A 16,534-nucleotide genomic window follows, 5' to 3' on the forward strand; every position below is an offset into this window, starting at 1 on the left:
TGTAAACCGCTAACAATTCTGGGCACTCCCGAGTCAGAAATAAACAAGTTTCAATACCTACGAGTGCTTGTTATTTATATGCAAAAAAAAAAAATATATATATATATATATTTTGTAACAACTATTAAAATGGACAGCGGTAACATTATTTCACGCAATAGATTTTCCGAATAGATTTTCCAGACACTCCTGATGAGCCATGTGTGAAACTCTGGTAAGTCTGTCAGCTGTTCAGTCATCGAGGCAAAAAGTCTCAGCACAATTTCGCTCCTCAGAGCTTCTTATCCACATCTGCCGTCCTACTGCCACCACCGGACGCCAGAGCGCTCCGACTCATCACGCAGACGCAGGCCGTCGTCACTTCCGCCGTCCCGTTGACCAACTTGGCCGAATCCTGCTTCCGGTACGCTACCATCAGCGTCTCCTTGACCTCCAGACAGCGGTAGTCCCCCAGTTTGCTGCACAGACTGTCCAAGCACTTGCACTTCACGTTCGGTATCTCCGACGGTATCCTGTCGGGGTCTCTGTCGACGCTCCTCGTGAACGTACACGTCGCCCTATCCCCGACGTTGTCAGAGTACGGCGCGACGTCACAGTCCTTCGAGGCAGTCTTCACGGGGATATCCGGCGTGGTCCAGTGAAAAGGCTGCAGAACACGAAACGATCCACTGTCTTTCTCGTTGGACTGGAGATCCGACGAAGTGACGTAGTAGAAAAACGTCGCACACATACACCATATCCGGAGCGACATTGTTCCCTCTAAACCTGGCGGAGCGGGACGGCAGAATGGAGAAGCTTCCACCGGTCCAGACGCTTTTTATCCGGCCGACACGCGTAACAACGAGACGCCATTACCGCGACAGACCGGACGTTGCGAGGGAACGAGCGAAGTCACGGCCGAAGCGTAACGCACGTAGGAGATTGCGAGCCAAACGAGGGTATATCCTGGTTTTGACGAGAGGTACGCAAAGCGCATATGTAGTAAACATGAACGAAGATAGCAGGGGAGGGGAGATTGCCAGAGAAACCTTTTTAGTTCTTGTTTGTCTCCGGGAAAACCCTCCGATCGAGGAGAGCGAGTACAGCGCATAGGAAACAGGTAGAGACACTCCCACGCAGGACGTCTTATTATAGCAGATGCTGTTTAAATTACCGAGAGTGAGCGACGTTGACTTCCCCTACTTGATTTGGAAAATCACTCTACGCTGGATAGAGGTAACGTAGTGGCGCTTGCTTACTTGCTTAGTCGTGGGGTGACTGACTATGATTCTTAGTAATTGAATCTTAAAGGGGCACTGAAGTAATTTTTGAAAAAAAGGTCGGTTTTGATCTCATATTGTTTAAGAGGTGTTTGCTTCCACATATACCGAGTCCTATATTACAAAACTGCCTATTCATCTCAGGGCAATAGAAAAACATGAGGACTCTTTTCTCTCACGGACTACATTGCGTCGAACAATGAAAGCCCTACAATACGCGCAGATTTCGAATGATTTTGTTATAACTTTTTTCGAAGAGAGTCTGATAGGTATACATTCGAATAAGACTCCTCTTTTTCTCCGCGGGCGAAGCCATCGCTTTCAACTCACTCACAAGCGCCCTTCGTCGACCACTTCACTCGGAAGAAAACTCTTCCCAAAGTTCAACGATCTCAAAATAAACATTAGTGTTCCTTTAAAAAAAAAAAGAAAGCGTTTAAAAACAAGCAATAAACTCGCAAGGAAGGACACAAAGAAGTCACTCAATTACCTGACAATTTAAGAAACGCGGGGCGTATCGAGTCCCGGGCTTTTTTATGATAGCCCGGTGTTCATTGTATTGTGGCATCAGCAGATAAGAATGCCGAAGAACAAATCACGAGCGAAAAATCGTAAACCATGATCTGTGCTTCTGAAGCTGTCATTTCATTTCATTTCATTTGTTTATTTTCCGTGCTCATGAACGGCGAGTATCCTAAGTAATGATGCACATAGTCAAAACGAGCACACACAACAAGTCTAAGGCACTTGCAACAAATATTATCTAATACAGGGAACAGGAAATAGGTAACAGTCATTGAACGCCTAAACGCTTGAACACTTGAGTTGAAAATGTCAAAGCTGGTTGTACTGAACGCGTTATAAAACCGCTGGATGCGGTTCAAGGGAATGGAAAGGTTGATTTTTTTAACTGAGAAAGCGGGATTTACACTCAAAAACACTCGCGGTACATATGTATTATTAGCTGATGTGAGGATTGGACAACCAATGCTACCATGAATGCATTTATACAAAAACATTAGATCGCGCTTAAGTCTTCTCGAGCTTAGTGTAGTAGAACCAGATCTTCGCAAAAGCTTGTTATACTCATCATAAACACTGCGGCCAATGTAGCGATCATAAATACTACGAAAGAAACGTCTCTGCACGTTTTCGATTTTCGCCTGGTTTGCAATACCAAAACAATTCCAAACAACATAACTAAATTCAAGCTTGCCACGCACTAATAAAAAATACACAATGAATATACAAGCTGACGAAGGGAATTCACGCGTTTTTCTCGAAATAACACCTAGCGTCCGTTAGGCAACATTTTTGTTGTTGGAAATATGTTCTTTGAATGACAATGGTTGAATCAATATATATACGTTTAAATCTCTCGTGCATTCAACCCTACGCAGATGTAGGTTCTCAAGGTAGTAACAAAAACTTACGATTTCCAATTTCTTAGAAAAGGACATAGCTACAGTTTTTTTTAGGATTTAGTGTTAACAGGATGCTACAACACCAATGGTGCACAGCAGTAACATCCTCGAGTAGCATTCCACAGTCATAGATGGATGACACCTGCCTAAACAATTTGATGTCAGCGTATATAAAAATATGTGAATGGCTTGTTAAACCAGAGGTTCGGTCGAGTTGGTTGCTCGTGATGTACAGGAGAACTGCGCAGCCACTGTTCCCCTTGTTTTTTTCGGTCGCGCACCAGTCACCTAGCTGTGTTAGGAGATTTGTGTTTGTCCTTTGTCCCCCTTGTTCCCCTTCTCCAGGGATTACTATCGTCGTTCCTGTCCAGCTAGCGTATACCTTTGTATTTAATTGCATTATAAATATAACAATCACGCAACTTCCTAGCGTATTTTTCTGAGACGTGATTAAAGTGACTGACCTGTGACGATGTAAGCTCCTCGTGCTGTAAACGACTTCATTTTCGCGGGCTTCAATAGTTCGCAAATTTCGAGAATACGGTATCTCCGGGCAGAAAATTTTGCGATGAGGAGTCGTGTGCTGTGGTTTGCTTACCATAGAGTAATATATTCGTGGGACCTATTTTTCGCAGAAATATTTCAGTTGAGAATATCGCGAAAATATCTCGTTCTCTTAAAAATGAAGTCATTTGCAGTACTCCGGTACGCTCGTTTGCACCCCCCCCCCCCCCCCCCCCCCCCCCCAAATCCTTTGTGGAGCCTGACGGTCCAACCCCCTTCAACTCACGAACCCACGCAGCTCTTATATCAAGGTCGAACTTCTCCGAAGGAAACCGAAAAAGTTTCGCCCCCTCCCCCGGCCGGCGCCGATTCCGTCATCCAAACGTAACACAGCGCTTTGGCATTGCTCAATAACAACCGGGAATCACACGTCGCCGCTCGCGTGAAGCAAAATGGCAGCCTTGTTTTTCAAGGCAGCTTAATCCGGCCTGACAACGCCCTCGAACCGGAAAGCCGGATAATGGTGGATTAAGATAAAGTGCGAAATACTTTCGATCAAATGTATTTGCAAGATTGAAAATTACTACAAAGAGTAATCGAAATACAGTGTCTTTCTATGAAGGATGCTGAAGCGAAATCTGGATTGCACAAAACACGGCGGCAAACGCGTGCAACCGGATGCCACAAACACCAAAGAATCACTGATACAGCGATATCTCGAACGGATGTCCGTAATTTCTAAAAAAAGAAGGCGCATTTGACAGATATATGTTAACGCCTTGTTTCTCCGATAAGAGTCGAGAAGAAGAGAAAACGGCCTCGCCTCTTCTCCGCCACGCCGTTTTGAGGTGGCGAAACGAGATATGTTGACGTCACGCGCCTCGCCAGCCTCGTTCGATCTCGACCTCTTTTTTCGAGAACACGACCGTCCATTAGAGATATCGCCTTACGAGTAGGGTTGTAGGGATAGTAGCGTCCCGACCTACAAGCTCCTGCATTGTTTTCTGAAATCTAAATTTCGGTTCATCATCCCTTTAAACGAGCGGTGCAACGATTTTCGAACTTTGGCCAATTAACTGCGGAAATTAATGTCACCTTTGAAATGAAGTACAGAAAGCCGTATTTTCTTGCGAGCACTAGCTTTTTTAATTTTTTTTTTATGAAACAAATTGAAGGTTATAGCTGTGATTTTCCTACACACCCGCTAGGGGGGTGTACGCACCCTTTGTTTTTCTGAAAACACCCCCTTAATTCGCAACAACTCCTCTATTCTCAGCTAGCGCACACCAGCTCGAGCACGTGGAGCGAAAGCTCGTGCTGCAGAACCCAGGGATTCTGGGTTCGATCCCCACCCCCGCCCGTTTTGATGTGGATGAGCATCGTACCGGCGTGCGGTCGTGTATCACTACTGCGTGGTGCACGGTAAAGACCCCAGGTTAGCGGTTGTACCGCACTGGCTAAATTGCTCATCTGTAGTGATACACGTGATCGTGTATGACTACTGCGTGGTGCACGTTAAAGACCCCAGGTTAGCGGTTGTACCGCACTGGCTAAATTGCTCATCTGTAGTGATACACGTGATCGTGTATCACTACTGCGTGGTGCACGTTAAAGACCCCAGGTTAGCGGTTGTATCGCACTGGCTAAATTGTTCATCTGCAGCAGAGACACCAGACGTCCACTGAGGCTGATTAACTTCCGGCTGTATAAACATACAACAATTTGTCTCTATTCTCAATACCCCCCCTAACCCCCCCCCCCCCCCCCCCCCCCCCCACCTAAAAATTTAGACACCCCCCTAATTTCAATTCCTGGGTCATACTGCCTCTCAACACTCCGCGTCGCCTTTCGAGTTCTGCGACGACTGGTTGTCCATCGTCGGCCTCGTTGGCTGCCTGGTCCGGGGTGGCAGAAGTCCGTGTTCCGGGGGTAGACCTTGGGTGCGGCGACTGGATCGGGTCTCGATCTGGTCTTCGCTCGGTCCTCGGGAGGCTGGGTCCGGACTTGCACTGCGGGAACTCGGAGGGGAGCGCTGCACGGGCATGCGGGTACCCAGCCTCCCGAGGACCGAGCGAAGACCAGATCGAGACCCGATCCAGTCGCCGCACCCAAGGTCTTCTACTACAGACGATTTGTTCGGGACTTCGCCAAGCTGTCCGCAACGCTGACGCACCTCACGAAGGACGCCGTAAAGTTCGAATGGACAGACGAACACCAGCGGTCATTCGATGAGCTGAAACGAAGACCCCCCCCCCCCCCCCCCCTTAAAAATTTAGACACCCCCCTAATTTCAATTCCTGGGGAAACCCCTGGGTCATACTGCCTCTCAACACTCCGCGTCGCCTTTCGAGTGACGTACTCTGGGAGATTACGAGGTCTCCCCTTGGGTTCTCTCTTCAGAGACCCCAGCCGCTTCCTCCGCGAGTGTCAACTTTTGAAGAATTAGCATCGTCGAAGGTCGCGGCGAGCGATTGACACAAAAGTCGGTTCGCCATGGGACTGACTCCGAGTGTAGCAGCGGAGGGGGACAGGTTTTTGTTGACTCCCACGTAACTCCCAGTGACGCAGTCACCGTAGTTCCCGTAACAGCCACATGCGGCTGCAGGTAGGTAAATATTTTTTTTTTCTTAGCGATTACGTAGCGGAATAGCAGTTTATCTGGGCAAGGCGACGCGTTTTTGGTCACTTGTGTTTGGATAAACAATATAAAAAATACAAACTGCCAATTCTTCGAACATTAAAATCGTTGCACTACCCGGTTAAGTGGAGTGTTTGAAATAGTAGGCACAAGTCTGATACCAAGTCAGTTTCCCCGTTAAATTTAGCGGGAATGACTGTTCAGTGGATGACCCTCGAAATGACTGTTCAATGAGTTCGAAACAAATTGAAACAATCGCTTCTTAGATACTTTGTTTACGAAGTGGGATAAAGGTCGCTGTCGAAGTTCGCTTTGGAGATAGAGGACGCCATCAATCTTTGTTTACATTAAAGGGGTAGGGAAACGAAATTCCAGCGCCCATTTTCTCGATTGAATGTGTTGCATGTTGCACCCTAACCTCAAAAACACCAGTCTTCCGTTGAAAGGCCCAAGAAAACTAATTTTAAAGCTGAATAAACGATCTTTCAATGTGCACCTGGTGGATGCATGCGGAGCCTATTTGGGAGGTAGTCTAGCAACGTTGGGGAACTTGCTACGTAGTCGTGACGTAGCAGATTCTTTCGGAGCAGCGCCGCTTTTTGGCATTTCGACATTTTCCTTCTTAGCTTTCCTCCTCAGCTCACAAATCGCGCATTGTACGAAACAGTCCAAGAAGACAGAAAAGAAGGACTCCCCTCTTCTTCGGACCCTCGTGCGTGCCACCGAACACAGCCACTCTCCCCCTAGAAGATTAGCCCGTTGCTCAAAACTCGAACCAAAGTTGCTTTCTCCACCCCGTTCAGCCCTAAGCTGAAAGTGTTGTGAAAGCTTCGTGCAGTGTTGTACGGAACGGCGTCCCAAGGAACGACGTTCCTGGAACGCGTTCCTTTCAGGTGGAACAGAGGAACGTCGACGTTTCATTTTGCATAGGTGGAACTATAACGGGAACTCGTTACATTTTTACTGGAACGGAAAAAGAAACGGCGTTCCTTTTTTCGTCCAGTGGTGTATTTTTTCTTTTTTAATTTCTAAGCGGGAAATTCTAAAAGTATAAAAACAATATCTCTACGAAGGGCAGAATCGTGTTAACTTCTTGGTTAATTATCTTAGGGTGTATTTGGTGTGGTGCAGGTTTAGTAACAGTCTGCATGGTGCAGTAAAGCTAGTGGACAATGTTTCTTTTTTCAGTGCCCGAGACTGCGGTACAAAAAGCAAAACTTTCAGTCAAACGAAAAGACACAGAAAGAGGGACGTACGTCTTAACCGCAAAAATTCGACCGTTGCCTATGCACTTTGATCAGATCTGCGTCTTTACATCTCAAAATGTTAAAGAATGCAAAGTGTATTTTGCAAATAAGTTTCTAAAGTCGACGGTCTATTGTGATTAGCACTTTTCTTCAGGACAGCCTACAAACAAGGGCTAAAATAACTGCCAACATTAATATACCACTATCTTGTAATTTATATGGCGAACGAGAGACGTATTTCTGTGATACTAAAATCTGGAATGCCGTTGCGCATTCACTCTTCTTTAACAAACATCTGAAGCACCTTATTTTCTCAATACAATCTTCTTTTGTGATCTTGAGAGTAATCTGCATATTGTGAAAATTTATTTAGCTTTCTTCGTGCCCTTCAAATTATTGCGTTTGTTTTCTTATATTGCCATAAACATTGTTTAATAAACATTGATCGTCAGCGTTTAATAATATATTAAGAAAAGGAACACAAGTTAGCGAAACTTTTTAAGGATCTATCGGCTTTTCAATAATCTTTATCATATCACTCTTGTTAGTTAAAGAGAACCGTAGGAAAACTTCTAAATAAGTGAGGCGTTCTCCCACTGTTGCATTTTCCTTCAACTTGAAAGTTTCTTATAATGTTTCCGGACCACACGTGCACTCTCAGGTGTCACATTAGGAATTCATTTGAATACTCTCGCCACGCTTGGTATGAGATAAATTGCGACTGCAACCTACGTGTAGGAGGAACCAGCGTCCCTTCTGTTTTTTTTTTAAAGTTTAGTTATCCCTGTCAACCCGCTCGTGCATGGGTGTAGCCAGACAGGAGGCTTATGGGGCTTCAGCCACCCGAAATCCAGCCGACCCTATAATACACACATGCATTTGATCCCCCCCCCCCCTTAACCTACGCACCCCAAGTCATAGACATCCCAGCCACCTCCACCCCCCCCCCCCCCCCCCAAAAAAAAAAAAAAAAAAACATTTTTTTTTATTCTGGCATTGTGTTGTCTACGCCTCGATGGACATTCGCCTCGATGGACGTTTCAGGTAGATCTCTTATTTTTTTTATTCGTAAAATCTGCCACACGGCATAATAGGGGGGGGGGGGGGGGGGGGGGGGGAAGGGAGAAGGGCGTTAAAGAAAGGAGTGCAGTTCACTGTCGTGCAGGAACTGCTGGAGCAACTTGTAGTACTTGTCGTCATTCACCTATTGGGTGAAGTTATCGTGCGGGTCACCCTTTCGTCTGGCCTCGCTGAGTAACTTCTCACTGGTGGTCTTGGTCCCGGAGCAGAGCCACAGCAGATGATGAGCATCCGCCGTAGCCACAGGGGCCGGACACTTAGGGCAGGTTCCCGAGTCGGCAGGTGTTTGTCCCCAGGTCAAGGTAACGGAAGGTGTTAGGGCCGCCCCAGCCCGAAGCCTGTGGAGAGAAACTTCCTCCACCCGGGAAAGGTTACGGGGAAGGGAGCAGACACATGGAAAGATTAAAGCGCGTGTGTCGTCTGATGAGATTTTTCTGGGCTATGAGGTCGGACCGGGGATTTAAAGGGAAGGAAGCGGGTGGGAGGTGAAGTAAGGGCTGAGTGTGGTGGGCATGGTGGTCAGCCAATAGATTTGAATGGTCCTGGCTATGCCCCTGCGTCCAGTGGACTTTTATGTTGATGGTTGTCTTCTGTTATAGTATGTGTATCTGCTGACATATTTGTAGCGCCTGGGTAACTTGTTTCAGATCCTTAATTGCATTCAGCCAGTACGTGTAAATATGACCTTTCTTGATGTCTGGCAGACTGATGACAGCTTTGATCGCGTCGTGTATGGTTTGTAGCTCTAGTAACAAGGAGTCTGGTGTGTCCGACTTGTAGCTACAGGTGGCTTGAATCCAGGGGTGTGAAGGGCTCACGAAGCCGACTCGTCCTCCCCGCGGCAGAACTGCCGCGTCCGTGTAGACCACGCAGTGGCCCTGAGGAATGCTGGTTTCAGTGGTTGGAGCTGGCTGGTCGCTTCGGCGAAGCTTCGCTGTCTTGTTAGTGGTGATATTGGTCTAGCACCACGGTGGGATGTCGTCCAGTGCCGTATTCAGGGGAGGCCCTCCAACGAAGTAGGAATGAAGAGCTGCTGCCGCCGGTGTTCTTGCTTGTTCGCGCTGGTTTACCAGCTCCGTGAGAGTACTGAACTGAGCGTGCTCTTGTAGAGTTGAAATCCAGGTAAGACGAGGGAGTGTCGTGGTTGCTCTCATGGCATCTCTATTGTCCACCTCAAGTCCACCTCAATTGGCTCTTTCACACCTTTGATGTGAAAGAGCCAATTGGTTGTCCGTCCACCCGTACCGAAAATGTCCGAGAACATAAGAAGGAGTGCACCACTTTGGTTACCTGCTTGGGCAGGCCGAGGGTCTCCATGTTTCTGAGGATTATTTCGGGTTGGATGTTGTCGTATGCCTTGGCAATGTCGGTTGCCACCACAGTTCGTACTAAATGGCTGCAGGGTGCCACATGTTGAACTTCATCCGCCAGGATGGCGAAGCCGTCCTCCGTGCCCAAGTTCGCTCTGAATCCAATTTGAGTGGGATGATATTTCTTGTGGTATTCTAGCCACCGTGATAGTCGAGTAGCCAGCATCCTCTGAAACAGCTTGCAGACCGTTGGTGACAAGGAAATAGGTCGGAGTGCCTGAAGACTGGTCGTAGCTTGCCTGGTTTGGGGATAGGCACCACCACCGAGTGTTTTCATTCGGGTGGTATGAGGCCCTCGGCTCATACTTGATTCATCACCTGGAGAAGGGCATCAATGGTTTCCCCTCTACGTTCTTGAACAGGATATTGTCATATACAGGGGACGAGAGTTCCTTTGTTGCTTCAATGGCGGCGATGAGCTCTGCTTTCGTAAACAGATCGGTAAGGCCCAAAGTATTAATTGCATCATTCGAAGGAGGGTCGATCGGAAGTTGCTGGTGGTTCGGGAAGAAACTGACTGCCGCATTTTTTGCGAACCCCTCTGGGGTGAGGTTGAGGGCCAGCCGAATGCTCGCCGATGGGTCTGCCTGTTGGCCGCCCCGCTCCATGGCTCGGAAGGTTCGCTATAAGGCTTTGTTCCCAGCCCCGGAGCCGAGGCTCTCACACCAGCCGTACCACCGACAGCGTGGTAATTGTTTTTCTTGTCATCGAGCGCGTGCAGTTATATGATTGATCAAGACGCGACCTTCAGGTTGCGGGGGGTTACGATTGGCTTGCAGCTCGGCCTGGTGGCGCTCGGCCCACAGCTTAAGAAGCGGTATGTCGGGTGTAGGCTGGTCCTCGTCTACGGTCGTAGAAGTTGTACTGTCTGCGAGGATAGATTGTAAATTCGATATGAGGGTCGTGGTGTCGAGTGAGTAAGCACGGTCGTCAGAACAGATCTTGTCCCAATGTGTGACTCTAATCTTGCGGCGCAGTTTCTTCAGGTGCTTTGTGTGTACGCCAATTAAGATGTGTGCAAATTCCTGAAACGATTCATTTTGTACTATTATCTCGAAACGTAAACGAACAAAGTAATTGCTTGAGACAATCGCACTGCTGTTGCGCGATATACCATAATCTTTACGTTGTTGTCTAAAACAACTCTTGCTAGATTAAAAAAAAAAAAAATATTTCCCTTGCTACGTATGAAAAATCAGACTCGAGGGGACTGTCTACATGTTCATCTGTTAGAAATTGGTACAAAATTATGATCACGTGAGCTTGATTGTATTAACGTTTTTGCTGCCTTTTGAAACTGACAATGTGAACAACGCCCCCAAAATTTCACGCGCATTCATTTGTACACAGCACTTACAAATTTCATTGCGCATTACCTTACTCATTTAATTTTTTTTTGTAATACTTTTTTTTGGAACTATTCAGCCGTTGGATCTCGTGAGCCTTACTAAGTCTTCTACAATATTTCTAAAATATCAATATACATGTCGCAAACGTTCGCAACATGACGATATCGCTACATTGCGCGGTTATACCACATGGGTACAGTGGCATAGAACGGGGTAGTAGTGAGTTTACCGCTTTCTCTCGCCCATGCTTCGAGGTGAGGTGGTCTATGTCGGAGGCCGACGGGTGCGCTGCTGTCGACTCCTCCTCAAGCGTCCGTGATACCATATGGTATGCAGGACGAGTGCATACCTCTTGGTGTGCATAGCTGCATACCAAAAGGTACGCGTTCAGCGTGGGAAGCCAATGCTTTCGACCGACGCAGTTCCTACGATTTTTCCGAATCTTCCCAGCTATTTGACGAAGAAAACACTCACGCACACACGCGCTGATACGCACGCGATCGCAGAAGCGCGCGGAAGAAGCTTCAGATAGGAGTCGATCGGAGCGCCATCTCTCAGTTTGGACACCAACCGCCTCAACAAGTGGCGCGGTGAGCCACTACTCCATTCTAGTACACTGTAGCATGGGTATACGAAAGTCCAAAAATGTAGCTCCAACCAAATCAGGAAAGGAAGTTCGACATCTGCAAACTAGCTCGGTCTCTTCTTCAAGGGTCACTGAAAGCACGCGGAGCAGCAGACACTCCTATCCTCGTCGACATAAAAAAAAAAAAAAAAAAAAAAAAAAAAAATTAACATTTAAGTTTTTTTTGTTTTTTTTTGTGCAACCGGTGATCTTTTCAGCTTTCTTGGCAGGTCGTGAAGGCCATGTGCTTACACAGAGGACAAGTTGCCCACGGACCTGTATAAGTGTCCTATCGTGCGCCAGAAACCTAAACGCTCACAGACCTTAAGAAACGCGGCTACTCTAGTAGCTTTATTGAACGCATCGACCAAATCCAAGGTCTCGGCAGAGAAAACTAGAAGCCATTAAAAAAAGGCAGCCCCATCGAGACGCGTGCATCAGCGTCCTTTATACGTACAGGGGAGCAGCGAAGTGCTAGCGCGTGTACTGGTGAAAGAAGGCAGTCTGGTGGCCCAAACACTTTCTACCAAAAAAGAGCGCGGGGCGTGGTGTACACGATGCGTAGAGTGCTCCGAAGCCTATAGATCCGCGAGACGAAGACCTTTCCTGAGCGAATCCGCCAGCAAAACAAGGACGAGCGGAAGTTCGAAAGTGAGCGCAGTGTCACTGCCGAACACTGTGATACTCTACAGACCATTGAACTCCGAACCCCTGCCTACGGGTCAGATCCGGTCCTCGGAAGTCTTCTGACCGGCCCGTGGCTGGCTGCAGTCCTCCCATTGAAGTCCAGCCCCCGGCCGGGTGGCTATCATTTGAGCTATTCTCGTTTCGCCCTTCTCACTTGGCCCTTCTCAGAACAACCATTCTCATAAAGATCTTCTCTCTTGGACCTGTCGCATTTGGCCCTTTCCCGTTTCGTCCTTCGCATTTCAACCCTCCTCATTTGAGCCCGTTTTAGTTTCGCCCTTCTTACTTGGCCCTTCCCAGAACATCCATTCTCAAAAATATCTCCTCGTTTTGGCCCGTCGCATTTGACCCTTCCCCGTTTCGTCTTTCGCATTCCAATTCTACTCATTTGGGATCGTTCTTGTTTCGCCCTTCTCCCGTGGCCCTTTTTGAAACAGCCATTCTCAAAAATATCTCGCTTTGACCCGTCGCACTTGAATCTTTTCATACCGAAATCGTTTTTAGGGTAATATTAATAAATACATTCATATATCTTTTGTGACTGCATGTGTGCGTGTGTGCCACGCTACAGGCGTACTTTCTCCGCTAAGGATTTTAGCAGTGCGCCCAGGTCGTCGTGAAAAGCTAATAGCTGACAGGAAAACAGACCTACTATTTATCGCAAAAAGATCATATTCCGAAATGTCACGTTGTTTGAGGTCTCTCGACTTGAGACAATGCCACCACTTCTATAATGCAGTCGTTCTCAAAGGGGGTTCTGCGAAGGCATTCTAGGGGTCGCGAAGCCCTGTATCAACAGTCAAGCACGGCAATATTAACTGCCTTTCTTCACGTTCAGAAGAAACGTTCCAATTTTTGGGTGAGTACTCTCGTGTGTATGTCAATGAGAGAAGTATACTTCACACTAGCAATTAGTTATATTCATTTATTAAATCATTATCATGATAACCTATACCTTTCTATTCCCCATACCCCGAACGGGGTCCTTTATCATCTCCGCCTTTCTAGTAGTTTCTACAAGGGTCCGCGAAACATCAATCGTTGAGAACCACTGCTTTTATGTATGCTATTTCTGTTCAAACAAAGATTTTCAAATCATATGTTCATCGCTTTTTTTCCTCGTCTGCTTAGAGAAAGGGAAGCAGGCGTCATTGTGCGATTTTTAGTGCGTACCTCTAAACATAACATATATCTGATGGTATGCTGGGGGCCCAAGCTGAATAAGGCTCATCAACAAAGCCGCGAAGGCATAACGACGTTAAAAGCATGCCGAACTAGTGCCATTCGGTCGTAGCGCGAACGGGCGAAATGAGAATGGGTCCAGTTGGATCTTATGAGAAGGTTCAAACGAGAAGGACCAAATGAGAATGGGACAACCAGCATTAATTCTATCATTCTCACTAGCCTTCTGCACGTTGTGAACGTGACAAACTTCTGATAGGCTTTGCTTTATGCTTGGTGTGTTCTTTGGGCTCCAATTGTTGGGTAACGTCATAATTAGTTGATTTGGACATTTCATAACGAAGTAACATTGTCTTCTACCTTCTATAGATTAATATTAATGGTTACTCTAACTTTAAATTTTGCGTTTAAATGCTTGCATATCTATTAGAATTATTTATTTGGTGTTTCGACATTCATTTATTTTCCGGCCCTCAAGACAGCGACAGAGCCTCGACCTAGCCCCTTAGCCGAAAAGCTTTGAGACCCCTGCCCTACACTCCTCTTCCCCACCCTCTCTCTCTCTCTCTCTCTCTCTATATATATATATATATATATATATTTTTTTTTTCAGTGATGACGAGTTTGGGAGCTTCTGCTGCTCCGCGTGCTTTTATTGATGCTTAGAAAAGAAACCGATCTTGTTTTGAAACGTCAGGTTTCCTTTCAGGATTAGGTGGGAGCTGTATTTTTTAGACTTTAATTCTCACCCAGCGGGCAGATTTCTGACGAATATGTTTAGTTTTATGGTTGTACTATTTAACCCAATTTGACATTTGTATTTAAAAAAAAATGAGTGCGTTTTTTTTGGTTTTTTTTTAGCATTAATCGTAAACGTGCTCGGTATGTTGACGACATTGAAAAGTTGAAGAGCAGACCAAATAGGATATGGAGTTACTTGAGGTAAGCCATTATTAATCTTTCGATGAGAAAGTATACATAAAGTTAAACGCGCAAATCTCTGTTCAATAAAGGTTGGGAAAATATTTGTCGATAGTGAGTATAAATAATGCGCGGGAGCATATGTAGGGGGTACAAGTTGTTGCTATACTTGAAAGCCCATTCGAAAGGCACGCTTTTAATCTCCAAATTAAGACTGATTAGTTTTCCTAAGAAGTCATACTTCTGTGAAAGTAACTCTTGCATTAAAACAAAAATAGCAGAAATTAAATTACTGTGTAATATTCTAGCCTTCTTATGCCAATCGAAAGTTTTTTATATTTTAATTCTGGATGGGATGCCCTTTTGCGTAATTGTTTAATCAATACTTGACTGGGGTGCCTCCACTATATTCTGCATGATGTATGAATAGGGCATTAATATCGAGATAAAATCACCGCAATATTATTGATCTTTGGTTTTTCGAAAGTTTCTTCACCTTTTTTATGTTTTGTCTTAACCTTCTGAGAATGCAATTTGCATTGATTATATCTATATGCATATATCCATGAATATGAGATAGAAACGAATGAGACGATAAAAATTTCGAACGTGAACGATGAGCTCTTACAATAAACTTTCCCTTCTTCAATCGCCTTTTTTATTACCTAGCTTAATAAATATCCGTGACACCATAACTTGGCATTAATAGTTATGTTCCCGCGTTAGTAAAACTTGCTGTTAATGCGTGTTTCAGGAAGTGTAACAAGAAGTACAAATCCGTATCAAATCCTGAATATGACTACCAAGTTCCATTATATAAAGGTAAGGTTTAATAAAACTTTGTACAAATAAAATTATTTTTTGTGCACCTGCTTAACTTCACGTACAACAAAATTATTATCTAAGGTGTTTAATGGGTACCGGCCGATGCGTCTCCTCGCGTATAGCAGACAAGACCTTGGTACAACAACGTTACCTATGCGCAGTCCGGTCAAAGAACCACGAGAAAGCAAGATAAACGCTTATCTATAAAGTGAGACAGAGACAAGCGGCACCTGCGTACGAAGAAATTTGCGTATTCTACGGAGCGAATATGGGGCGAACAAGAGAAGAATTTTGCACTACGGCATGTTAGCTTTCCGTGCGGCGCAACAGCCACTATGACTATGGTGCCTGGATTGCGTCTCTGACTGGTGCGTTTAGCGTCCTATCCCGCCCATACATCAAAAGTGGTCCCCAAGTGGCAACAAATGACGTCACAGAAACCGGAGTGTCGTGCTGTTGCCTGTCGCGATCCAGGCGGCTGGGCGTAGCAATTCCTGGCGAAAAGCACGAGCGAACGCGAGTGTCGCTGTCGTGACGGCGTCCCAGGCGTCCCAGCTTCCGGCTGCTGTATCTTCCGTGGACTGTGAAAGTGGAGAGCGACCTACAGCAGAACAGGCGTCTGCCATAGGTACCACAACTGTTGGGACGCCGCAAGGATTGCGACCGGCGACAGCATGACACTTGTACGACGTCATCAGGTGGAAATCGATGGACCACTTTCTTGGACGCGGTAAACACACCAGTCGGAGACGCGTTCCAGGGACCATAGTATGACGCCGCGAAAAGTGCAAACGCTTCCTGACGAAATTCGTAGCCTTTTCGTAGCATATTCGCACCATGGATTTCTGTATTGATGCGATCACTTCATGCAACGATGTTGTTTCTTCGCTGATTGGGTTGGCAAATATAATTCTGCTACACACACGGGGGTAACAAGAGGCGATTGTGAAAGCTCATGAACCATGTCAGTAAGGATATTCGGTTATAAAATTTAAACTAATGCCCCGGCGTTTTTGCTGTGAATGTTTCGTAACCCTGAATAGCCGAATTCCGCAAGCATTGCAAATACTTACACCTTAAGGGGTGATTTTCGTTAGGCCGACTGGTTGGACTAGAATATAGATAGCTATAGATGTTGGCAACCTAAGGAAATATAAAAAGCGTCCGCGTCGGCTTTTGTTTTATGTACTACATTTCTCGGGATTTAGAAGACCAGTACATGCATCGCACCCTATAACTTTCTTGTGTATGAGTAAACCGTTTTTACTGCTTCATAAAACGCGCTTTCTGACACGTTGAAAACTTAATGTGCATATTATACGCATGTGTTTGCTTTCAGATGAACTATATGGATCTCATTGGGAATAATAAACAGTAATAACACCCTGTGTAAACCGCTAACAATTCTGGGCACTCCCGAGTC

General features: G+C 46.0%; 1 protein-coding gene across 1 annotated transcript in view; it reads left to right on the top strand.

The window, feature by feature from the left end:
* The window catches only part of LOC115317192, a 30,942-nt gene extending 14,433 nt beyond the window's left edge, over positions 1-16,509 (top strand). The window contains exon 9 of the mRNA XM_042286775.1: positions 16,451-16,509. Within this exon, the coding sequence (XP_042142709.1) occupies positions 16,451-16,479 (29 nt within the window). The 3' untranslated portion in view covers positions 16,480-16,509. The remainder of the gene's footprint in view (positions 1-16,450) is intronic.
* Positions 16,510-16,534: the final 25 nt, after the last annotated feature.

This window comes from Ixodes scapularis, unplaced genomic scaffold, assembly GCF_016920785.2.
Source record: "Ixodes scapularis isolate PalLabHiFi unplaced genomic scaffold, ASM1692078v2 PGA_scaffold8__174_contigs__length_109621045, whole genome shotgun sequence".
In the NCBI taxonomy this organism is placed as follows: Eukaryota; Metazoa; Arthropoda; class Arachnida; order Ixodida; family Ixodidae; genus Ixodes; species Ixodes scapularis.